Source organism: Sminthopsis crassicaudata, chromosome 3 (assembly GCF_048593235.1).
Source record: "Sminthopsis crassicaudata isolate SCR6 chromosome 3, ASM4859323v1, whole genome shotgun sequence".
NCBI lineage: Eukaryota > Metazoa > Chordata > Mammalia > Dasyuromorphia > Dasyuridae > Sminthopsis > Sminthopsis crassicaudata.
In genome coordinates, this window is record NC_133619.1 from 408,418,055 (window position 1) to 408,444,949 (window position 26,895).

The 26,895-nt window shown below is 34.0% G+C and overlaps 1 protein-coding gene across 5 annotated transcripts in view; it reads left to right on the forward strand.

The window, feature by feature from the left end:
* Nucleotides 1-26,895, forward strand: part of HECW2 (HECT, C2 and WW domain containing E3 ubiquitin protein ligase 2) — a 425,511-nt gene that overhangs the window by 218,829 nt on the left and 179,787 nt on the right. For 4 of the 5 annotated variants that reach the window (XM_074302808.1, XM_074302811.1, XM_074302809.1 and 1 more), the window contains one exon: nt 24,337-24,444. In XM_074302808.1, coding sequence (XP_074158909.1) covers nt 24,337-24,444 — 108 coding nt within the window. Of the gene's footprint in view, nt 1-10,239; nt 10,659-24,336; nt 24,445-26,895 lie in introns of those variants that run through there. The other variant, XM_074302812.1, reaches the window with a different exon arrangement.

The window sequence follows — 26,895 nt, forward strand, 5'->3', positions numbered from 1 at the left end:
TATTTTGCTTATGAGTTCTTAATGTGTTAAATAACCACTGATAATTTCTATTTCATGCAGCTAGTATTTTTTCTTTTTTTTTTTAAATTTTAAAACCTCTTAATTTTTAAAAATTTAGATTCAGGACCTAGTGCTTATTCTTTGAGTAGGTTTATAAAGCAGAATCCAAAATTCTGAAAGTAGGAATTTACAATAGAAATACAGATTCTTAAATATAGCCTGGTAGGGGTGGGTTAAGAGTGAATGGCGCCGTTACAGTTTGTTCCAGGAAAGGCGTTTTGGATGAGAGCCATCTCCTCTTATAAAGATGTCTTTTGGTTAGTTTTATCTTTTCCACTTAACCTTTTCCAGGATGATTGCTGACATACAAATGCACAGTTAAATAAAAGGAATTTACATAGTTATGTAACTTTTAAATTAATTGGATACAAGTCAGTTCTGTGCTTGCTGTCTGTGGTTTTTATTTGTATTCTAATAAAAATACTGTACTGAAATTAGACCTTCCAATTTGAATTAGTCATTTAGGGAATTCTTGTTTGCTCATCATTTAGTGCAGGCAGCTGCCTATGAGATGCTCTTCACTGAATTTAAATCTGTCCAGTCTTCTCATGTATCAAGGGGATGAAAAAACTTATAGAACAGGACGGTTCTGACATCAAATGAAATTGTACATATGAAAACATTCTGTAAACAGTGTATTATATAAATTGAAACATTATTGTTTTTCTTATTATCTCTCCAAAAACCATTGTGGTATAGTGGCTAGAGAGAGAACTAGGTTACAGTTCTTCCTGTGACATGTTAGCTGTGTGACATTGGACAAATCACTTAACGTCAAAATATTCTAGGCAACTTTCTAACCCAGAGAGATAGAGAAGATGCTGGCTTGCTTTGTCATGAGGATTTTTTTTTTTCATTAGGCATTTCTATATACCAATAAAATCACAAGAAAATTTCTCTTCTCTAAAAAAAGCCAAGTAAAAAAAAGAAAAAGCTATCAGTTATAAATAAATTCATTCCCTCCACTCCTGAAATTATTTGTGAATTCACTTATTTGTGTATACCTAGTTTCCAATAGAATGTTAACTGCTTCAGGGCAGGGTCTATTTTTGTTTTTGTTGTATTCCAGAATCTAGCAAAGTGCTTAGTATCTGGAGAATGCATAAGAAATGCTTTTTTGCCATCATACTGATCATCCCCATGCCTAGAATTCTCTCCTTCCTGACTTCTACTCCTCAGAATCCCTGGTTCCTCCAGACAAATTTTTTCCCTATCTTCTCAACTACTAGTGCCTTCTCTTCTAAGGTTACTTACCACTTACTCTAGATTTTTCTTCTTTGTACCAACTGAGATTAGAATATGTTGTCAAGTCTATTACAATATGAAGCTTCTTGCTTTCCTTAAAATGCTAAGTAGTGTTTATCTAAAACCATTAGCAAACATTACTTGTAATGGGGATAAAGATCAGGGGTGAAGCAAGGATATCCATTGTCATCATTATTAATCCTCAGTATTGTTGTAAAAAAATCTAACTATAGTAATGACACAAGAGAAAGTGAAGGAATAAGAATAAGCAGTGAGAAAATAAAACTGTCATTCTGTAGAAATATGATGGTATACTTAAGGAATCCTAGAGAATTGGCTAAAAAGGTAGTTGATATAATTGGCAATCTGAGCAAAGTTTCAGGATATAAAATAAACCCACATAAATATTCAGGATTTCTTTATATTACCAAGTCCAGTAGGAGAAAGAGACAAATTTCATTTAAAATAAATGCAGACAATATAAAATATTTGGGAATCTACCCATCAAGACAAATCCAGGAATTTTATGAACATAATTATAGAATATTTTTACACAAATAAAGTCAGATAAAATAGTTGGAGAAATATTAATTGCTCATGGGCAATCGGAGGCAACATAATAAAATAATTCTAACTAAATTAGTTTTGTTATCCAGAGTTATACCAATCAGATTACCAAAAAAAAGAATTACTTCATAGAGTTAGAAAAAAATAACAAAACTCGTCTGGACAAATATAAGGTCAAGAATATTAAGGGAATCAATGGAAAAATATGTAGGAAGATGGCTTAACAGTACTACAACTCAAATTATATTGTTGCTCAATCATTTGTCAGTCTGTCTGATGGTTTGTAACCCCATTTGAGGTTTTCTTGGCAGAGATACTGTTGTGGTTTGCCATTCCCTTCAAACTCTATTACAAAGTATTAATCATCAAAACAATCTGTTTTTATTGATTAGCCCATTTAATTTGATTGGCCAATCTATTGGCTAAGAAATAAAGTGCAGATCAGTGGAATAGATTAATTACACAATATACATTTGCAAATGTTTATAGTAATTTAATGTTTAACAAATCCAAAGATCCAAAACTTTGTGACAAGAAAATACTTTTTGATAAAAATTTTGAGAAAACTTGAAAGCAGTTTGAGAGAAATTAGGTATAGACTGTTATTTTATTGTATACCAAAATAATGTCAAAATGGATGTTGTCATAAGCAAATTAGGGGAGCATGAAATATATCGCCTTTCAGATTTATAAGTAAGGGAAGAATTTATGGCCAAAAAAGAGAGAAAAGCATTATGGGTTGTAAAATGGATAATTTTGATTACATTTAAAAAGTTTTTATATAAACAAAACCAATGCAGCCAAGATTAGAAGGAAAGCAAGAAATGGGAAAATTTTATAGCAAGTTTCTCTGATAAAGGTCTAATTTGTCATATAGAGAACTGAGCCAAATTTATAAGAAAATGAGTCATTCCCTAATTGGTAAATAGTCAAAGTATATTACACAGGCAGTTTCCTGAAAAATAAATCAAAGCCATCAATAATCATGAAAAATTCTCTAAATCATTATTGATTAGAGAAATGCACATTTAAACTACTCAGAATTTCTACCTCACACCTACCAGATTGGCTAATATGATAGAAAAGGAATGACACATGTTGAAAGGAATGTGGGAAAATAGGAACACTAATGCATTATTGGTGAAATTATGAACTGACCAATCATTCTGAAAAACAATTTGGGATTAAATACAAAGGGCTATAAACTATGCAAACTCTTTATGCCAACAAAAACCACTAGAAGGTCTATATCCCAAAGATTTTTTTTTTTTAAGGAAAAGGACTTATATATACAAAAATATTTTTACAGATCTTTTTGTGGTGGCAAAAAAATTGAAGATTGAGGGAATGCCAGCAATTGGAGGATATTTGCAAACTTATAGGGTATGATTGTAATGGAGTTCTACTCTGCTATAAGAAATGATGAACAGAGTGCTTTTAGAAAAACCCAGGAAGGCTATAGCAACTAATTCAGTGTGAAATGAGCAGAACCAAGTGAATATTGTACATGGTAACATCAATTTTGTACAATGATCAACTATGAATGACTTAATTATTCTAAGCAATAAAAGATCCAGGACAATGCTGAAGAACTTTATCCAAAGAATGAACTTACAGAGTTTGCATGTAGACTGAAGCATACTTAAATTTTTTTCTGTATAATTCTTGGGGAGTTTTTTTTTTGTTTGTTTTGTTTTGTTTTGTAACTTGGCTAAAATGGAAGTGTTTTACATGAGTGCACATGAAATTGCAAATTGCACATCATGTATAATCTATACTCAAAGGCTTACCTTCTCAAGGAGAGGGAATGAGAAAATATGGAACTCAAAAGTTCCTAAGAAATGGATATTAAAATTTTCTGTTACATATAATTGAGAAAAAAAAATTTTAAATGTAAGTTCCTTGAGGGCAGGGACTCTTTCTTGCTTTTCTTTGTATTCCCTTGCACTTAGCACTTAACACAGTATATATAATACATAGCAAAAGCTTAATAATTGCTAAAAGTTATTAAATAATTATATATATAATTATATGCATAATATAATAATTACACTCACACACACACGAAACCAGCAAATAAAAGGTGGTTATTTTTTCTTGGAGACTGATCCTTAAACATCTTTAGCTTTGTTGAAATCAATTTTCACCTGAATCTTTGTCTTTAGCAAAAGTCATAAAGGGGAACTGCTCTTCATTCATCTATGAAGGATAAAAATAACTCAAGTTTTACTGGCTTTTGGCTGGTTATCTTTACAGCTGAAGGGAGGGATGCAATGTCATTGCTGATTATTATGTGTTAGATTTGTATTCCCAGGCTCTCCTTGTAGCACCTTTTTATAAACATTTTGTTTAATTTACAGAGGAAAACAAATAGTTATTCTTGGCAATGTTCATAAAGCAAAAGTCAAACACAGCAGGGGATAATTCAGAGGTTATACTGACCTGAAACAGGAACTGTATAGAGTGTGTCCAGCATTGAACTTTAACACTGTTCAAAATCCAGGTCTTCCTTGCTTGTTTTTCAAAGCAAACATTACAGACCTTAGCTAGAGTTCAGGAAAATAGTAAAATGAGATATCCTTTATGGCTAGAGGCCCGAATCACTTGCTTTTCTTTTAGTTTGATATTTAGTTTGCATTTTTTTAAAATTTCAAGATAGAAGCACCTAAAAGATAAAATGGATAGAGTGCTGACTGAGAAGTAAAGATCTGAGTTTAAATTAGAACTCAGGTAATTAGTAGCTGTGTGATCCTGGAGAACAGTCTTTGTCTGCCTTATTTTCTTCAAATGTAAAATGGACATAATAATACCACCTATCTCCTAAGGTTATTGTAAGGAAAAAAATAAAATAATATCTGAAAAGCACTTTTTTTAATCCTTAAAGCACTAAATAAGTGCTAACTTATAATGAGTAGGGCAGCTAGGTGGTTTCAGTGAATTTAGCTCCAGGCCAGGAGTTAGGAAATCTGAGTTCAAATCTAGCCTCAGATACTTACTAGCTATGCAGACCTGGGCTAATTAACACTGTGTAACTCAGTTTTCGTATCATCTCATGTCATTTTTTTTTTTTTTTTTTTTTTTGAAGTGGAGAAAGAAATGGCAAACTTTTCTGGTATCTTTGCTAAGAAAACTCCAAATAGTGTCACAAAAGATAAGATATGACTAAAGTGACTCCATAACAACAATAGCAATAAGAGAAAGAGGAGGAGGAAAAGGAAGAGGAGGAGCAGAGGGGGAATACTGTGTCCATTCTTTTAGCTCCTGAACTTCAAAAAAGAACCAACATTGCTGAAAGGGTCCAGAGGAGGAAAAGAGGAAGCTTAAAAAAAAAAGTGATGTTTTGAGAGCATGTTCTTAATATTTGAGATTGATATTAAAGAAAGTAACCATACAGAGGAAGATAGCTAATCAAGATGGTCCACAAGCTAGAGAGAGGGGTAGATTTTTATGGACCCAGTATAGCTTGATTGTAGTATATACTACAGGTAGAAATTTTTTCTCCACTTGTGCTATTTTCTCTACATGACACTGTCATATCTTTTTTTCTTTTTTTCTTTTTTTCCCTTAATAAATTAATATAATCATGATTGGTGCAAGCTGTGATTACTGAGAACTGAAAAGGTCTATTACATCATGCTCCAACACCTTATCACAATTTGGAGCTGGAAAACATATGTCCTCCTAAGCTAAATAGGTATAAACTTTTATCCTCAAATCATCATTCATTTTACTATTCATCCTTTAGCAATTTTTCTCTTTTATATGATTTTTTTCTTTTTTGAAATTCACAAGAGGTTCACAGTATAATACAAATTCAGAAAACAAATTCCTAAATTATGTCTTCCACCGTATGCAGAATAAAGTATTCTGGTTACTATGTCATGTTACTGAAATATCTCCAGCAGAAACTGCAACAGAATTGGACTATATGGTCTACATTTTGCATTAAGGCATAAAAATGATATGTGTAAAGTCTATAAACACAAGGAAAAGTAATGAGGTTTGCAAGGAAGGGTGGAATCCTTTATTCACTCTTCTCATTCTAAATTTGAATTCATTTATAGAGTGTTCCTTACTAATTTCCTGAAAAATCAGTTTGAATTTCAACCCAAAATTCTGTCCTTTATTCTTCATTGCTCTGCTTATTAGATTTTCCAAGAAATAAGAAACCACTCTAATAAAATAGTATCTTAGTAAATTATACATATGTACATATATATCCCTAAATGTTAAAGCATTATCTGAATGTAATTTATTATTAATTTATATTTATTATGACTCATTCCATTATGTATCCATAAATAAGATTGACACCGAAATATACTTTTGTATGTGTGTTTATTCAGCAAGCATTTATTAAATGTAGTTAGTTCTACCATGAGACTTGTTTTAAAGACATGAATCTGTGCCAATATGATTAATATATTGGGTACCAGTTTGGGCATATCAAGAATTTCAAATTTGCTTACGTGTGATTTCTTCCTCAAGAAACAATGAGAATGCAGAAAATTGTACCACTTTGGAATAACTTACAAACTGCAACTCATCCTACGCTGCTTCTCCTAGGACATCCTCTCAATTCTGTCAGTTTTGCCAATCTGGAGCCACTTTGGCATCAGATCCAGGCATATAGCTTGTATAGCAGCCCAAGGTAGTGGATATGTTACTATATATGTAGTATTTGTGTTTTTCTTAATAATTTAATATGTATAAAAATGCTACTATGCTTATTAGGTTTCTATCTCTTTTTTAAATATGTGACTGATGAAATTATTGTGTTGTTCTCCTAACACCATTTTCCCTACAAGCCCTTGGAACTTTTATTATGTGATTTTGTATGTTGTGATCATTTTTAGAAACAAATAATAGTAGAATTGATTGGGCTGTGCTAGGCATTAGATAAAATAAAATAGCCCCTGCCTTTAGGGAGCTTACGTATAACAAATAAGCAAATATGAAATATGTCAAAGGTAAATAAAATTATTAGTGAGTAGTGATTATAAACTCTTGAGAGCAAGGAGTGTCTTTTGAATCCCTAGTGTTTAGCATTACATATCTACATACTATGTTTTTAATAAGTATATATTGTTTAATCAACAATGAAGATAATAGCAACTATACAGATGGGGATAGTCCTTATTTATGAAAACCTAAGTGTAGCACTGAAGAAAGCTAAGGTTTCTACCTGGTAGAAGTGAGGAAGGAAAAGCAATCCAGGCTTGGTTAGTGAGGTATCCTGTATCAAGCCCTAGCATCTCTGTCTGGAAGTTTAATAAATATAGCAAAGTTGGCTGGAATGTACTCACTAAATATATGTGACAGTTACTTTCATATTCTTCTGGGTTGCAATTCATTCAACAGTATATGAAGATGGAAAATGTCCCATGTTCCTACTTCTCCTTTCTTTTCACCTTTAGTTTTAATAGATTTGAGGTGGAATATATAAGGACAGTAATATACAAAAAGCCCTGGAATAAATATTAGAATCAGATTGTGAAGGTTCTTCAATGCCAAAGGAAGGAATTTATATTTTATCTTAAATAAGCCATTTCACTACCCTACCTCAGCTACTCAGAAAAGCAGATGACCATATTTTTAATTGTAAAATTCTACTAGTGTTGCTATATTGCAGAGGCATGGAATACTAGTCTCTGAAAAACTTAAGATGAGTAGCATTCAAAGAACAAAGGAGGGGTGCATAGTGGGTATGAGCAGACTACAACATATAACCAATAGAGAACTCTGAAGAGGAACAAATAAAGAAAAGCAACAAGAAATTTTATAGTAGGAATTGTTATGTGACAAACATGAAGGATGGCAGGTGAATAGCTAGTGTCTCCTAGTACTCTTGAACTATTGCAAGAAAGTAAAAAAAAACCTTTTGGAACAATGAGTGGATTATCTCTTTCCAACTGTTGGGTGAACATGAACAAGAGTTAAATAGGATAGGGAAACAGAGATTGTGTATAATTGGAAGGAACACCTGAAAAATAAAACAGATTCATTTGACTATTTTATAAAATATAAACACTATGGAACTTTTCTTCCCGCCATATATTTTAGGTAATAGAAATGGCATAAGATAGTGGATAGAGCCAGGAAGACCTGGGTTTAAATTCTATTTGTAATAATATTGATTAGCTTTGTAACATTCAACAAGTTATCCTGTAGGCAACTGTATAATGATTACATGGGCTGTAATATGTATTGCAAAACCGAGATCTCCATGCTGATAGAAGCATATACATATACATATACATATACATACATATATATATATATACATATATATATGTATATATATATATATATGTGAGTTTTGATCACTTTATATATCTGAGAGCTACTTTAATGATCTTTTGGGTTGTAATCCCTTCAACAGTATGTGAAGTATGCAAAGTGCCCTGTGTTCTTACTTCTCCTTTCTTTTCTGCTTTAGTTTTCATGGGCTTTGAGGGGAATGTATAAGGGTATGAAGTGGAGAGAGTAAAGTCATCTTAGATCTATAAAGATTGTAGATGTAGAAGAACATTATACCACTTTAAATAAAATAGGCTGATGTGTTTGCAGTGTTTCTCAAAGCCCCATCTGTAGCCAAGAAATGGCCACCAGTATGCCTTATTTACTGCGTCTCAGATAAAACATATCCTTAGTCTAAGATCATATGTGAATGTAATTTTTATTTCACCATATTTTGGGGGGGCTGGCATAGCAAGCAGGGATTTAAGGATCATGCTAAGTAAACACAGTAAAGATGGTGACATCTTTTGATTTTTTTGGTAGGTAGGACGTTCTTATTTTCTTAGAAAATGTATTCCTAGATTTTGAAATGAACTAGACTTTCTATAAGAAAATGAACTTTGGTTTTGGTTTCATGTTGTTCAGTAATTTTTCAATTATGCCAAAGTCTTTGTGACCCCTTTTGGGGTTTTCTTGGCAAGAATATTGAAGTGGTTTACATTTCCTTCTCCAGCTCATTTTACAGATGAGGAGACTGAGACAAACATTATTAAGTGACTGGTCCAGGATTCCACAGTTAGTAAGTATCTAAGGTTACATTTGAACTTAGAAAGGGGAGTCTTCTTGATTCTAATCCTGGTGCTCTAGGTCCTCATTACTACTAAGTCTCTCACCCATTGCACTTGAAGCCTTTTAAAGTTCCAGGACCACTTTAATTTCTGGGTTACAAAGTAGTTGGAGAATTTTGTAACCCAATAGTGAATGGTTTAAATTCAATGAATCTCTCTTTCCTTATGAGGTCCATTAGTTATAGAATTTTTTTCTCTTGTTTGTGAAGTTAGGTGCTTTGTGGAGAAATGAGAATTGCAATACAAAGAGGACATTCATTCATTTAACAAGTGAAGTAACAAAATGAAGTAGCTAGAACCATGACCTTTATCCAATTTATTATTTTTTAAAAGTTTTATTGATGTCTCTCTTTTAGACATTTCTTCTAGTATACTCCTATTATAGAGCCTTCCCTTGTAAAAATGAAACGTAGTCAAGCAATAAAGTGACACACTGACCATGTCTGATTGTATGTAACATTACTCACATGTTATCCTCCTATCTCTCTGTGCAGCATTTATTATTAAAACTGTGCAGTTTTAGTATTAAAAACACATCTTTGATAGGAGTTTGCCATCAAATCTGTTAGACTTGGGTGATCTTCTAGAGATCACTCCTTTAACTACTCATATACATGTTATCTTCTCCTCTCATGTGTTGGCTAGAATAGCATATAGCTATTTCATTAAATAATTATTCTGGTAAGCTGAAAGATGGTGCACTGGATATAGTTCTCAGCCTGGAGTTTGGAAGATCTGAATTTGAACCTATCCTAAGACATTTATTAGGTTCATGACCACGAACATGACATTTAATCCCGGCTTGCTTCAGTTTCCTCATCTGTGAAATGGGAATAAAATTAGGATCTACTTCCTAGGACTGTTGTGAAAATAAGATAATATTTGTAAAGTACAAGTGCTTAGTACAGTACTGAGTATATATGAGGTGTTATGTATATGCTTATTCCCTTCTTCTTCTCTTCCTTTTAAATGAAATTGGTTCCATTCCAGTTAATTATCAAAGTCCACTGAGTACTATTTCATTGTGTAACTAACTCAGTTACACTTTTTAAAAAGCTAATTTGATAGCACTCCATTTCACTTGTGTGTGTGTGTGTGTGTGTGTGTGTGTGTGTGTGTGTGTGTGTGTGTGTATTCACACAGCTTGTTCTTTGGAATTCTCCCATGGAAAAGTAAAGGAAGGAAGCTGAGGGAGGATGGGCCGATTGCATCCTGTACCCTTTGCAGGGGAGTGGCCACAGCTGGCTGAGCTGAAGGGACATAATACAATTCTGTTTTTTACTTAGGATGCCTAAACATAGATAAGCTTTCATTCAAGCAGGAGAGTTGTCAGGCTTTCTCTCAACTAGGCAGAACTCTCCTGATGAGCTAGTATTTCGCTAGCACCCTGTTTAAATGCTCCATTACCGGACACTTTTCACAAGGGGAAGAGAAGCAGCTGCAGAAACTGGGAAGCAGATAGAGGAAAGGATCAGCTTTGAATGACTTCTCCCCCTCTGCATAGAACTGTCTCTCCTGGGACACAACTTTCCTGATCACTCCCTTGAATGTTGGGGAGATAGGCCCATTGTTTAGCAAGAGAGAAATGAACTCTTGGAGACTGACTGACTTTTCTTATTTGCCGCTTCATGAATCTGGTCAGAAATGATGGATGCACTTAGCTTTGGAAAAGGCAGAGCCCCTCTGGGATAACACGAGGTAAGATTTCCCTATGCAGTGACATATTCTCCATTCTTTCCAGGTTTACTTTGTGATAAACCAGGTATTGGGATTATTTACAGTTCTATCTGTCATCCTTTCTGCAGTGTGCTTACAAATGATTCACTCTCCCATAGTATGTATGGCTAGGGAAAGTGAATACAACTGTCCTTTACCCTCTCAATTGAATAGATTCTGGCTAGATTTTTAGATAGTCAAAGTTTTTCAATATTACAAATCTCTGGAGATGTTCTGGTGTGTTTGACTCCTTTTCTGAATAAGAATGTAAAAGGATGATGTCTGTCTCCCTGATTACTGTAGTAATTGTTGTTGCATTAAGAATAGACTTCATGGGCACATAAACTTGGAGTCATCTGTGATGTTTTTGATAGATTAGGAAGTTTCCTTCTCAGAACATTTTACTGATGATATAAAAATACAAAGTATTTCGATCTAAAGCTTTTGTGGAAAGATATACATAGTGAAACATTCTAGCCACTGCTCTTTTGATTTGAGAGGAAAATCTATTTTAAAAAGTTTAACTTAAGAATAGAAACCTAAATACTAAAGGAATTGGAATAAGGTATAGACTATATAAACTTAAGTAGGGAGGCTAGGGAATGGACCTGTGTGGCATAGTGGACAGAACACTGGACCTGAAGTCATCAAGACCTGAGATGAATTATGACTTCAGACACTCAGTAGTTACGTGGTCCTGTGCAGGTCAGGTAACCAGCTTTCTGCCTCATCTTCCTCATCAATAAAATAGGGATCTTAATAGCACTTACCCCAAGGTTGTTGTGAGGATCAAATAGATATTTGTAAAAAACTTTGCAAACCTAAAATACAAATGCAAATGATGACGATGATGATGATGATGATTATGATGATGATAATCATATCACTGGTATGGGGAACTCCCAGCTGAACAAATTGCCTATATGAAACTTGTTCCTACTTTGCATCTATATATGTATGTATATGTATGTGTACACACACACACAAACACACACACACACACACACACACACACACACACACACACAGTGAATCTTAGAAAAATAATTAGTGATTTGCCCAAAAAAACACTAGTGCATATGGCTAGTGAATATGTCAAAGGTGGGCACTGAGCTGTGGTTTACCTCTGAAAGGGCTCACTAGTCCTTAGTACCTATAAAAACACAAAGTTTCAGCCTAGTGTAGACAGGTATACATAGTGAACACATTCTAAATGCTATTATTTTGACTTGATAGAACTGATTTCTTTCATTTTAAACTTGAGAACAGAACTGTGAACTTAAAGGAATGGAGTGACTTGTAGAGCATACAAACTGTAGGAACGGATATTTAAATCTGCTATTTACTTATTTGAAGGCTTGGTATCCGATTAGGTTTATTAAAAATATAAATTAAATGCATATCTTTAAAATACTTGTGGATATCAAACCCTTTTGACAATTCATGAACATCATTTTATAGTTTTATAGTTTTGGGGGTACAAGATCTAGGACTAATTTGGAAGTAACGATGGTTCTAGAGCAAGCCCTACCTTTTAGCTACTGGGGAAAGATCATTGTTTTCTTGTTAAAATTCTTAATTATTTTCTTGCAGTGCCCATATTATAATATTTAGAAACAAACCAAAATTTTAAAGATTCCTTTTAATAACAAATAAATTGATAATTAATCTAGGTTTCAAGTGAGCAGTCAAATACAAGTCATCCTGAGAAACATTAAAATTGGCTCCAAGAAGTACTTGGACAATAATTGTAGGTTGATGCCAAATGTGTTGTTAGAGTGACTGACTATTGGGTCATCAGGGAAGCAAATGAAATCTAAATAGAGCATGGACAGGAATAAGTGATACTTTGCAGAACAAAAGGGCATGGGGTCAAGGGAGTAGTACTCATTATAAATCAAAAGAATAAGTTTAGGAAAAGTATGGAAGTAAAGAGGATAATTTTAGTATTCAGGGTTTTTGAGCTAATGTAGTTCCAGCTGATTACAATTGTAATAGTTGCTGATAGGTGGGTAAAATAGAGGAGATGTCACGAAATTGTTTAGGATATTAGGTCACTAAAATGTATGCTTAAGGTGAAAAGAATAAGAGAATGGGTTGGAAAAGAGGAAAAAGACTAAGCCAGATAACCAAAGGAATCCACGCCACAGAACCAGAAGATGGGGAAATGTTTTAGAGGACACTATATGACAATTAGGAAGCTAGGAATAGACTAAAAATTCTTTGTGGTCTGAACTTTAGAGAAGAGGATGGGATCTTTCGGTATTCTGTATATTCATTGAGGGAAGGGGCTGTTTTCTCTAATATAGTTTAAGCCTGGTGTCTAATATAGTTTACGCATATGGTAGGCACTTAATAGATATTTGTTGTATTGAATGATCAATTCAAAAAGCTTTGCCTTGATCTCTAAATAAAGCAAGCCCTTAATAGATCTCAATCCTTCCCAAAGATAACCTAATGAAAGGAGCTATGAAAAAATATATTTCTTTAATATGTGCTATATTTCATAATTATGTAATTAAATAAAGCCCACTACCCACTCAAGCACAGAGAAGCCCTCAAAGTGAGAATGCTATATAAGAGAAACATTAACTGCCAGGAGGACTCAAAAATTCTCTAAGAACTTCACTCAATATTGAAAACTGAGACTGTTTACCTTGTGTTTTTAGCAGTGTTTACTTGTTGCTAACTGTTAAAAGGGAATAATAGAAAATATTTAATTAAAATCTCATTTTAGGTCTTGGGCACTTTTCAGGGTGCTTGTTGCTAAGGAATCTTCCATTGACTATATGTCCCTAGAGTCTTGATTTTGTCACATAGGGGAATGGTAGCACTTCTCTAAATATCCCATGATTCCTTTTGGGGGTCCTAGTTAAAGTTGATTTAGATAAGTATAACCTCTATTGAACTCATTATGTCATATGTATGTACTCTTAGTAATCTATTCAAAAGTTCTGCAGCACTAAGCTTATTTACCGTGAATGTTTATAGCATAACTGGTTATCCTATGTGTTATGTGGCTAAGAACTTAACACATGATACTGGATCCTTTGGTGAATGAAAGAAAGCAGAGTATCTTCAAACAAAATATAACTGAAACAATTTTTTAAAAATTCAGACTAAGATCATGTAGATGTATATTTAAAAGGGTAACAAATGAAATTAGGAAATGAAGGTATTTGGACATTTAAAGAAAAACAAAGCATTGCTCTCAATGGGACATAAGTAGATTAGTTGTTGTCTTTATGATAGTCATTTATAAAACTGTACTAAGAGTTATGCATAAAAGATTTATGCAGGTTTATGTTTCAAGTAAGACAAGCATATTAAAAATATATATGAAGATATGCTTCTAGTTGTCCTAAGCAAGCCACCTAATTTTTCAATGTCTAAAACAGTGCCCTACCACAATAAAATCATAGCTATGATATTCAAAGTAATAATAAATTAATATCATAATAAATTATGCCATTATATACTAATACTATGTTAATATATTATCAAATATATAATACATTATTCTATACTGCAAATATTTCTATATTAATGTAATGTTCACATATTGATATAATAATTAATATTCAAGATAATTTTAAAAACCATAAAGATGGCTAAAGATACCAATTATAAAAAAAAGGTATTATGTTCAAGATAACTTGACAAATTTTGATTTACAATCTGGGGGAAAAACAGGATTGAAGAAAGTAATTTTTCTTTGGATTACTTCAGAAAAATTTCACGAGAAGGCAAAACTGTAGGAGTTAGAAGAAGGAAGGGAAAAGGAGAGCAGATGGACAAGTGGAAAGTGTGGGCCTTCCAGGAATATGGTGTAGCTTGGAAAGTGGTTTAAATGAGGATGGTCAGACAAAGAGAATGTTGAAATTATTTCATGGCCCTCTCCATGCTGTGAAAGTAATTTCCCTTAAATGATAATCAACCATTTGACTTCCCTACTCAATCAATTTGAGGACTTCCTATATGTCTAAGCTTTTTAGGCCTGGCCCTACTATGTATTTTTAGCTTCATTGGACATCACACACTTTTTTTGCATTTTGAAATACTTGCAACACTTGCTCATGACTTACCATCTTTCATTTTCTTGCTCTTTAAACTGGTCATTCCATATGCTGGAGGCATACTCTTTCCTGATTTCTTCCTTAGGATCCTTTCTTCCTTCAAGATGCAGCATAAGCATCAAGAAACTACTAGTGACTTTCTACTCAAACTCTCCTGTATATAACTATTTTGTATGTGTTGGTATTTAATTTACATTTATACTGGATATGTTTTTATATGTACTTTTCTTCCCCATTAGAATGCGAGTTCTTTGGGAATAGGCTTTGTTCTATTCTTTGGACTTATATTCCCAGTGCCTGGTATTGTCTGGTACAATTACTGGCACATGATAGGTACATAAAAAACTCTTATTGCTTGGTTTTAGAATTTTAAATTAGTTACACCTGTATTTCTATACAAAATACTTTGCAAGAAATTAAAAAAGAATATGAGATTGCAATGACTGTGAGGTTTGTTATAGAGTCTTAGAGCTAGTAGGCCTGTTTTATACCTAGAATATCTTGGTGAATTTTAGAACATTTAGCTTTGCAAATCGCTTTTATCACTAGAATTTTGGTTTTTATAACATATTGGGCTTATATTTTCCTCCTGCCTTTCCTTTTTTTTTTTTTTTAATGAAAATTACTTTTAAACTTTGGCCACAGAGAGAAGTGTGTTTTGTCAAGTTATAACTAATGGATGGAAGAAATTTGAAGAATCATAAAATTTTAGAGCATATCTTTCTAAAGGCATCATTTTGGATCTTGAGTAATGCTTCTTCATAACTACAGCCTCTGGCAATACTTGACCCTTTAAATATGCTTGGACACATTTTTTTTTCTGGAAATATATGCTTCATTATGAAAGCTACTTTATAATTTCTTTTTGCTGAAGGGAATATATAGAAGAGAGAAAACAATCAAAGCTAGAGGAAAAATGATGGAGTATAATTCGATGTGTCTGGAGGATCCAGGAAAATTTTGAGCTAAAATTGTATAAAAGGAATGTAATCAATGCTAACTCCTCTAATGTTGGTCTAGAATTCAACCCAAGGCAGGTGCTTTGTTCTGCTTTCCCAATATATTTTATGTACAGTTTTAGCTTTGGTGAGTAAAATGTGAGCTCCTGGTTTTTGTAAAACTATACAAGTAATATTTTTTCATTTATATGAATGTATCAAAAGATTTCTTCTGAGAAATTATTCCATACTAGGAAAAAAAGTCTATTTTGCAAAAAAAAAAAGCCCTAAAAATATTCTGTCCTGGCTATGACTATCTACACCTATGATTTTTAGTCAATGGATATCTCAGTTGTGAAAGACTGAAACATAGTGGTCTCTGTTTTTATTATGAAATCTCTTGTTAGCTGAGATAGGATTTATTTAAGAAAATGTGCCCAAATTTTGCTTGAAATTAGTCATATGATATTAGGCAAGGTTTCACATAGTTTGCCTAATCTTGACCCTTCTTTATTCTATGTTTAAGTCAAGCTGGCAGTATATTTTCTAGAAATGGAGGAAAAAGATTTCCAAACACCCAAGTCCTCTACTGGTATTTTTCACTCCTACATGTGCAACCCCATAGGGGTAAAATTAACACTCAAGGATAGACGTTGCAAAAAGGCAAAGTCAGATTTTAAATAAGGGAAAACTTCACAGTTTAGAAGTGGGTTTCCTCATTTTTGGATGTCTTCAAGCAAAGGCATGTTGTAGAGGAGACGCTTTTTCAGATTTGAGTTGAAGTAGTTGTAGGTCATTCAACTGTAAAATCTTGTGTGTGTGTGTGTATGTGTGTGTGTGTGTGTGTGTGTGTGTGTAGTATTGAAAAGAGACAGAGTTTGTGGAAATTTTTGAAAAATCATTAAGTATGTATTTTTTAATATCTGAAATATTTTATACTGCTTTAAATAAAAGATTCAATAGTACTATCATAATAATCTTATAGAATTTTTGGTCCTTTCAACTAACACTGGGCATAGGTTTTATGACATTTAAATCACAACCTACTACTCTTTACATCCCACTAAAAATGCACTTGTTTACCACCCTTTCATTCATCTACTGAAACCAGAAGATGAGGGAAAGGAGATATTAAGTAGATACAAGAGAGAATATATACAGAGATGTTCAAGGGCACAGCACTATTGTGGCAATCTAATTCCTTTAAGGGGATCATGAAGTAGGGAAAAAAGGGACCAAGAGCAGGTAGAGGAGAAAGACACCTGATACCACGTTTTGTGGTAAGTACAGGTGCAATTGGCTAGGATTGTGCTTAAGTTATTGAACCAGGTGGCTTTGAAGTCATGTGGTTTGTAATAGGAAGGGACCTATTTCTCAGCTTGTCTTGAGGCTCTAAAGAGCTTATCTGAAAGATAATATCTTTGCCGCTCCCTCATCACCAAATCATTAAAAAAAGAGCTGTGTATGCTGTGGAATGTGACCAAAAAGTATTTCTACACACCCACCATAAGTTTGAGTTTTATTTGATTATCATATAGGAACATTTTTAAAAAACCAACTTAATCATAAGGAAGAAATGTTTGAAATCATAAAATAATTGCACACTTTATCTCTTCTAGATAACTAAAGGAAAGCTCAACAGAAGGGAGAAAAAACTCAGAGTAAAATTTTAGATACAATATATCCAGACAGACCTTAAAATTTTAAAAAAGACAAAATAATAAAGTTGGCCAGTTATCTTTTGGGGCCTTCTCTTCCATATCCCTTTCTTTTCTTCCATAAGCTTATTTTCTTTCTCATGCCACTCTTATTTTTTGAAAAGATATGGTATGTAAAATATTTTAGTCATTCCCACACTTTAAGAATCTATGATTTTATCAATTTTGTGTTTCCCCTTTCTTTAAGCTAGGCTGTGAGGTTTTTCAGAGTAGGAATTAGTTTTTGTCTTCCTTCATCTGGTGAGAGCTTAGCACAGTGTTTGGAGCACAATGATTACTTAATAAATGCTTCTTGACTATACAATTCATTAAACTCAATAAAATTTTCTTGAGTTTTTCTTGGTATGTTTTGTTATGGCATCACCTACATTTTTTCAGTTATATCTTACCTGAAATTACATGCTTTTCATAAAAGACAAACAAACATAAAGGTCTTTGTTCTCATGTAACTTTTATCTTATTGGAGAAGCTTACCTTTTAAAATTTGATAGCTATTTTATAGAGGCACCTTGGGACCTCCAAAAATCTTGTCATATGTAGCCAGGCTGGCATCTGTTTATCTGTCTGTCCCTGTCTCTCTCTACATTTATATCTACATATAGAGACCAATAGAGATGTATACATATCTATAGATAGATAAACATAAGTGCATTTATGTATATTCCTCTGTATGCACACATGAGTATATATGAATGTGTACTCATATGTATATCTCTGTATTTACATATGCATGTGTATGCCATTGATGAGCTTATTAGAAAAGCTTTTCCAATATGGTAGGGCATAGTAGAACCTGAGTTTTCTGGCTTTCCTTTCCCAAAATCATAGCCAGGTTCATACCATGATGAGACAGTGGAGTAGGATTTTAATGGAAGTAAATCTGGGACCATTTTTATTTAGAATAAGGACTAAACCTGTAATTTCACTGATACAGAGAATTTCTAAATGAGGATGCTCCTATCAGGACAAGTAAATACCTTTTTTTTCCCTGTAAATATCACAATTTCAGATTGATGCTAAAGCACTGAGATTAAATGATTTCCCCAAATACACATAGCCATTAAGGGTCAAAGGTGGGATTTGAACCAACCTCTGAGGACAGCTCTCTAACCACTCTAACCAGGCTGCCTCAATTTTTTTTTTAATTTGTAAGAGAAAAATTGCATGGCACTGATGGTAGTCGATTAGCTCTTGTATCCTTTGTCTTCTTCCCTCTTCTGCTTTTTTCACTCTCTGTAGCTGTCCAATTCCACATCTTAGTTTCATAGTATAATGTAAAGAGCCCTGGATTTGAGGTCAGAAGTGTGAGTTTTAGTTCCACTATTACTAGTGGGAACTTGAGCAAGTTGCTTCTCTGGATTTCGTGGGTAAAATGGGATTAGATGAGTTGATCTGTGAGGTCCTTTCTAACTTTCTAACTTGTAGTCTTTCTTGAGGTGGGAGATGGGTCCTTTGGAAATGCAGAGTTTAGGAAACACACTTGCTAGAAGATAGTGAGCCTGAGATTCCATGCAAGAGAAGACCTTTTCAGATTTCATCTCTGATGGCACAGAATCTCCCTGAATCTGTTTTGTCCTCCTTTGAAATCAGAAGCTGAGGAAAAGGAGATATTGGAAATGCCAAGGACTTGGCTTTAGTACCTTCTAAGGATTAGGGCTCTTTTAACTAAAGCTATGATCATGGGTAACATGAGCCCTTCAATTTACAGGTGGGAAAACTGAGAACACTAAATTTCCATGAATAAAAACAAAAGATTTTTTTTTCCTAGAAGTTAAAAGAAAGAGAAAAATCTCAACCCCCAAATCATTTTGGTTGCCAATTTCCACCCAACTGTCAGGCTTTTATAAAGCTTTTTCTTCTCTTTTCCACCTCACTGCCTCCTACCCAGCAGCTAAAATATAAAATTCAAGAAAAATAGCAAAAGGACAGTGTTTGGAGAAAAAATATCTTTTGTTATAATTATTTCCATATTTCTCATTTTTTAAAGATGGCAATTATTTATAATGTAGTGATTTTGTGGTTTATTCTGAATGTACTATATAACATTTCATATAATTTTAAAAATCAAATTCCTTAGATGACCTTCACTAGAATATGAGAGGCTGACCAGATATCAATTACATTTTATAAAACTTTTTAGACATATTCTTTCAGAGCTGCTATAGGAGCCCCAATTTTTTTAATTCTAAAAATATAGTTCCGTGAGTTTATAGAAGATAGTAGAAATATTAAAGTCAGAAAAACTGGACAACACAAAAGGCTTCTGTTCAAAGCCATATTTCCTGGGGCACAGTATTTTGTCACAAAACTTGGACCTACCCTGACAGATGGTGTTCTGTCATCTCTGTAGCTGCCTATGGTTCCTCAGTGTGGCATCTTATTGATAATTCTTTCTCTCTATTGGCTCCTTCTGTCTCCCTGACTTGCTCAGGTCTTGTCATTCCAGAGGAGGTTCTTTCCACTGTCCTGCACTCTCTCCTCTCAATATATCAATCACATGGGATTTTAAAAGGCAAATATCAATACTCTCTAGAACTGGTTATTTTATTTAGAAATCTTGCACCTACAGTTCATGACATTCAAATGATAGAGATCCCTTATTATTTGAGTAATTTTGATCTTCCTCAGATCTAATAAAAGCATAGTCTCTTCCATAAAAAAGTTTTTAATTAGAATATAATTATTTGTCAACTTATAGGTGATACTAGTGAGATAAACCTCAGACCTATTATAAGCATAGTCTCTTTCATAAAAAAAGTTTTTAATTAGAATATAATTATTTGTCAACTTATAGGTGATACTAGTGAGATAAACTTCAGTGTAAATGGTTCAAGAGCTAAATACATAGGGTGTGGGATAAGTGGTTCTTTTTATCATCTCAACTATTGTCATAATGCTTAGTTTTGCTTCTGATATTATGTCTAATTAAAGACTTGCTCAAAAAGCTTCCTTGGTACCTGAAGAGACATTGTGGGGTTATGGGGAAAAAAAATGAGGAAAGAAAAAGATTCATATCCATTTTACAAATGAAGAAAACAAAGCTTAAGTTAACTCACTAATCTTCCCCAACAAAGTTGGAGGACAAGGTCTTTAAGATCTTCCATAAGCAAGCAGGAATTTAGCCTAGTCCGGGGGATTGCTATTAAATGAATTAAGACCAAACAGTATGTATGTTCTGGTGGAACCAGGAAAGAGCAACTACTTTGGAGCCTGAGCACCGGTACTCAAATTATAAATCTGCCACTGACATCTTGTAAGGTTGGACGAGTTTATTTGACCTTCCTATGCCTGAAGAGGTCTTCAAAGGCAGTACTGAATAAGGAGTTGAGAAGACTTGAGTTCATATATACCCTCAGCATTTATTAGCTATTACCCTAACCAAGTGTCTTTGCCTCTGCTTCATTTTCCCCTCCTCGTCTTCATATGTAAAATATAAATAACAAGAACATCTACCTCCTAGAGTTCTTAGAATTAAGTGAGGTAATATGATAAAGCCCTTTGCAAACTTAAAGCTTCACAGTAAGGAAGACTTAGTTAGATTCAAATCTTGCTATGATATGTCTGTTTCTCCATCTCTCAGGATATTCTTGGTAAAACTGTGAAACTCTACATAATTGCTAGCTCTGAAATTGTGTCCATTTTTAGATATACTGCCTTGCCCCTCTCCAAGCTCTTATATCAACTCTTCTATCAGCTATGGTCAATTTTCCTTAAATTGCGTGTATACCTTATCCTAAAAGTGTAACTGCATCTTGTTTTGGTTAAACATCTACAAAATTAGTATCTTCCAGCTACTATCTTTTAGAGCAAAGCTTCTTAAACTGTGGGTTGTAACTGTATATAGGCTTGTGTAACTGAATATGGGGGAGGGTCACAAAAAATTTGGCAATAGTAAAAGACTTTTGAATGCAATGACCAAAAATTAATTCAAAATCAAATGCATAATGAATCTGAGGTGTTTCTGGTAGTGTTCTGTTGCATTGTGTGATTTTATTGCAACCTTGGTTCTACACACACAACATGCCCACTTTTTAGTACATATGCATGAATGCTGTTAGACAAATCTGGGTTCAAATTTGACATGGGGTCATGCACAAATTTTTGGCAAAAAGGGGTCATGGGATCTAGAAGACAAAGAACACTCTTGCCCTTGAATCTCTGCATGGGTCCTTCAAATTAGGCTCAAGCCCCAATCACCACCAAAATGTACTTGTGCTTCTACCTTTGGTCCCTTGGCCCTTCTATAGAGTTTTTTCTTAGTTTTTGAGAGTAATATTCATGCCTTTGACATGTATCTGCTTATGTTAGCTCTCCTTTTTCTTTTGCCCATATTGTAGCAAAGAAAAAGTACTTATGACTTGCATTGAGCCTATTATCTTCATGATCCTAGAAAGTCACATTTTTGGGGAACCTTAAGTTCTTCATTTGTAAACTGAGGAAAGATATATGTGAGGATGCTTGGCATATCTTAAAATGCTATAGAATTATGAGTTATTGTTCATCTCATTACAGCACAAAAAGACCCAGCAACATCTTCTATTCTACAAAAAAGTGAATTAGGAAGGAAGAAATTAAATATATTGCAATTCTTTCAATGTCCCTTTGACATATGAACTTACTATTATGCAGCATTTGGACAAAGTGCCCAATAGTTAAATGAAGTCCACAATCATTTACTAAGCACTTATTCTGTGCCTGGTATTGTATTAACTATTGAGGAAATTAAGTATAGCAGAACAGTCCCTATCCAAAAGAGGATGGGGGGGTAGGTAACATGCAAACAAGTAGCATGTGTGTGTGTGTGTGTGTGTGTGTGTGTGTGTGTGTGTGTGTGTGTGAGAGAGAGAGAGAGAGAGAGAGAGAGAGAGAGAGAGAGAGAGAGAGAGAGAGAGAGAGAGAGAGAAGGAAAGGGGAAGGAGGATGGAAAAAGGGAGAAGGAGAGAAAAATGGAGGGGAGGAGAGGGAGAGAAGGAGGGAGGGGGGAGAGCAGGATGGAAGGGACAGGGTCAGGAAACAGAGAGAGAGAGAAGGAGAAGAAAAAGGAAGAGGGAGGGATAGAATGGAAGGGAGAAGTAGAGGGAGAAGAAGAAGAAAAGGAAGAGGGAGGGATAGAATGGAAGGGAGAAGTAGAGGGAGAGGAAGAAGAAAAGGAAGAGGGAGGGATAGAATGGAAGGGAGAATAGAGGGAGAGGAAGAAGAAGAGAGGAAGGAGGAGAGAGAATGAGAATCATAGAAAGCAGTACCAGACAAAGAAGTACCATTTTCCCAGGGACTGGGAAAGCCTTCTTAGAGAAAATGTAATTTTAGCTGAAAATTGAAAGAAGCCAAGGAGTCTACTATGCATAAATGAATAGAGAGAGAATTTCAGGCATCTTGGACAACCATTAAAGTGCATTGAGTCAGGAGAACAAGGAAATCAGTTTCACAGGATTTTAGAGTACATAGAGAAGAGTAAGGTGGAGGTTGACTGGAAGGATAGGGAGAGACCAAGTTATAAACAAAGGACTTTAAAAAAAAAAGCAGAGAATTTTATATATGATCTTAGACATAAGAAGAGGGCTCTGGAATTTTTTGAACAGAGAGATGATGCAGTCACACTTGCATTTTGGAAGGTCATTTTGATAGCTAAGTGGAAGTTGGATTAGAATGAGGAGAGACTAAAAATCACTGAGGACATTGCTATTGCAATAGCATCAGGCAATGATGAGAGTCTGCACCAAGATGATAGCCATGTCAGAGAGGAAAAGGGGACATGTCTGAGAGATGTTATGAAGGTAGAATCTATGAGACTCAGCAACAAATTGGACATGGAAGGCTATGGTGAGATAGGGGAAAGAATCAGAGATGAAATGTAGGTTGTGAACCAGGAGCACTGGGAAGATGGGGATAACCCTAACATTAATAGGGAAATCAGGAAAGAGGGAGACTTTGGGTTCAGTTTTTCACATGGTGAGTTTCAGAAGAATTCATTGACACATGCAATTTGAGATATCCAATAGACACTTGAAAATGTCAGACTAGGGGTAAGGAGAGAGATTAGGGATAGCCCATACCGAAGGCATCAAAGAGAGAGCAAGAAGAATGAGGATTGAGAAAAGGCTTTGAGTTAATTGGTAACTTTGGAGAGAGCAGTTTCAGTTATGATAATATCTGAAGCCAGATTGTAGAATGTTAAGGAGAGTAAGAAGAAAAGAAAGGAACACACTAATTGTAGATAGCCTTCTCAAGGGCATTAGCCATGAAAGAGAGGAGAAATATAGGACAGCACTGTGGGAATTGATGGATCAAGTGAAGGTTTTTTTCAGGTTGAGTAAGACATTGTCTTATGTTTAGGCAGCAAGGAAGCAACCAATAAAAGGCAGGCAAGGAGAGAATGAAGACTAGTAAAAGAAAGCTATAATAGCTTAAAGTTGCTCTGAGATTTTTGGGATACTCTTTATGAAAGTTATAATCTGTTGGAGAACTTTTTTATGGGAAGAGATCAGTTGTGCATGAACAGGGATTTATCTTGGCAAGTAGACAGTCCATCTTTTCATGTAAGACAAGAGAAACACAAGAATATATTTAATACAATCTAATTAGTGAGAGGGCAGGACTAGAATAAAAGTTCCCAGATGAGAAACAGGGAGGTGAGTGATAGTGAGAAAGAAAAAAAGGGTATGGAAAAGCCACTGTAGCGAATGGGATACTGAACTGATTAGGGAGATATAAAAAAGAATGCCTTGTGGCTGTGAGGGTCCATTTGAAAAAATGTAGCATAATTTTCTCATGAACTCAGCACAGTTTTATGATCAATAATAGTATTCTTTCCTCTGTTCTTTCTTACTCCTTCCTCTGTCACAGAAATTGTATGAGACTTTTAAAATCTGAAAAGGAGAAACAATCATGATTGTAGCTAAAGAGATATTTTTGTCTTTGGTTTTCCTAGATGAGAATTCTCCAGCCAATTTTTGGGATTCCAAAAATCGAGGTGTGACTGGGACACAAAAAGGACAAATTGTATGGAGAATTGAACCGGGGCCCTATTTTATGGAACGTAAGTAAATTTCTTAAGATGCAATACAAGGTAATTACTAAGTGCTAAATGAAGATACAGAAATCTGCTATATTTTCTGATGAAAGATAGCATTTAAATATTTTAATGTTTATGAAAATTATATAAATAGTATATTTTCTGTTAAATAATAGAGAACTTTTAAGAATCATTTGTAATTATATATAAATTTTACATGCTACTTAAGTTAATAGAAATTTTGATGTTATAAAGAAATCATCTAGATCAATTTCTTTTGCAAATGAGCAAACTGAGGCCCAAAAGAGATACAGTAATACATTGATGGGAGAGACAAGACTAGAATAGAATCTTCATGATTTCTATACCAAAGCTCCAAATTCCCTAATAGTCTTATTACTACACCACAATTTCTTAAACTACAGGAAATTCAGAGTAAATTAACTAAAAACTGTTTGTATAGTAGCTATATTATGTTACCTGCAATATGATATACTAAAGTCTTATAGCTTTCTTAGTATTTTCTGCAGCTGCTATCTTTTAATATTTAACATCAGAGAATCTTGTAGTTGTTAAATGTGAGCTATTCTCCAGTGGACATAATTCAATAGAGTGAATGAATCCTGTTAGTCTTAACATTCTTCCAATAAATGAAACCAAATGACAAAAAGAAGTTGCAACTAAATAGAAGAATAATTTCTAAGTTCTCCTGTGACAAGGAGGATTGGTTTTATTGTACCCTCAAAACCAACCAAACAAGCAACATTTCATAAGATCCATAGACTTCTCCCATTGTAGTTCTCATGCTAGCAATTTTTAGGACAACCAGGAAGATATAGTTTATGCCTTAGTGTCTCTTGCAAAGGTTAAAAAGAGAAAATTTTAAAAGAAATCAATAAGATTTTCCAAATTAAATCAACACACACATCATTAAGTGATTTTATTGTAGGGGTGATAAGCATAGGAAAGACACGAAAAATTTTGGAAAATAAGATTTAAAAATAATAAATGAAGGTGGACAAAATCTGTAGAAAAAAAGAAATGGTGAAGGCCTTTTAACCAGATTATGATACACAATTAAATGGAGAGACCATGAAGCTGATCTAGCAGTGGACAGACATTCAAGTGAACAGTGATCCATATTCATGATTAAACATGAAAATGAGAACAGGATGGATTGCTTCTGAGAAAGAGTAAAGTATTTTCAGTGTCCTAAGTTTCTCCCTGAAACAATGGCTCATTTTAGAAATATCACTCATCTTCTAGTAATGCTTTGTGATGACAAGTAGTCTTCAGAGAATTAAAATTTTGTGTTACCCAAATGAGAATGAAGTGGAACATGGTAAGTTTGTAAGTAGCAACTTACAATGAAAAGTAAAGCAGGAAAAGTGACACAGAGTACTTTATGAGAAAGATGGATGACCAGAAAAGGAAGCAGGCCATTTGTGATCAAATCAAGGGATAATGGATGGACAGCTTATGTTCTAATGACAGCTGTACAAAATCAAGAAATCTAAAGGAAAGCCCTATTAAAATGAAGGCTCCTTGAGGGCAGGGCCAGTGTTTTTGCTTTTTTTTTTTGTAGCCTTGCACTTAACACCAGTGCCTGGCGCATAGTAAGAACTTAATAAATGCTTGTTGAGTGATACATAATTTATAGGTTTTATGGTTTATTTTTTTCATCTTTCATCAATCTTAAACTAAATTCTTTCAAAATAAGCACTAAGTATAATTATTGTTCTGTACTATCTAACATAGTGCCTAATACATAGTGGACATAAAGTATTTATAAATTAATCAGAATTAGGGTGACTGTAGGCTTAAGAGATAAAAGTATTTTAAAAATACTCTATGGAATTGCCTAAATGCCAATTCCATTTATATTCTAACTATGGTCTTCAGAATGGAATATAAGAATTAGGGAGGATAATGATCTAGAGAACTTTTTTTTACCTATTTCCATTACTAAGTCTCTCCTACCACTGCACTAGGTCTTATTCTTTCTAAGTCCCAACTGCTAATGTAATTACCACAGTAATATGGCATCTTGAGACAGAAAGTAGAATAGTACTTGACAAGTGGGTCAAACCAATGATGATAACCATTTCCTCAGATCCAATGTAGATAGCCCAGGGATTATCCAGGAATATAGTCCAGATAAGTTGGGACTGGAATTCCAAGAGCCTGAGGAATAGAAATTGTTGTTCAGTCTTATTCACCTTTTTGCCCCATATAGAATTTTCTTGACAAAGATACTGCAGTGGGACCAGATCCAATGATCCTGTGATGAAGAGAGCCATCTACACTCAGAGAGAGGACTGTGGAGACTGAGTGTGGTTTACAACATAGCATTTTCACTTTTTTTGTTATGGTTTGCATGCATTTTATTTTCTTTTTCATTTTATCTTGTTTGATTTGATTTTTCTTGTGCAGCAAGATAATTATATAAATATGTATGCATATATTGGATTTAAC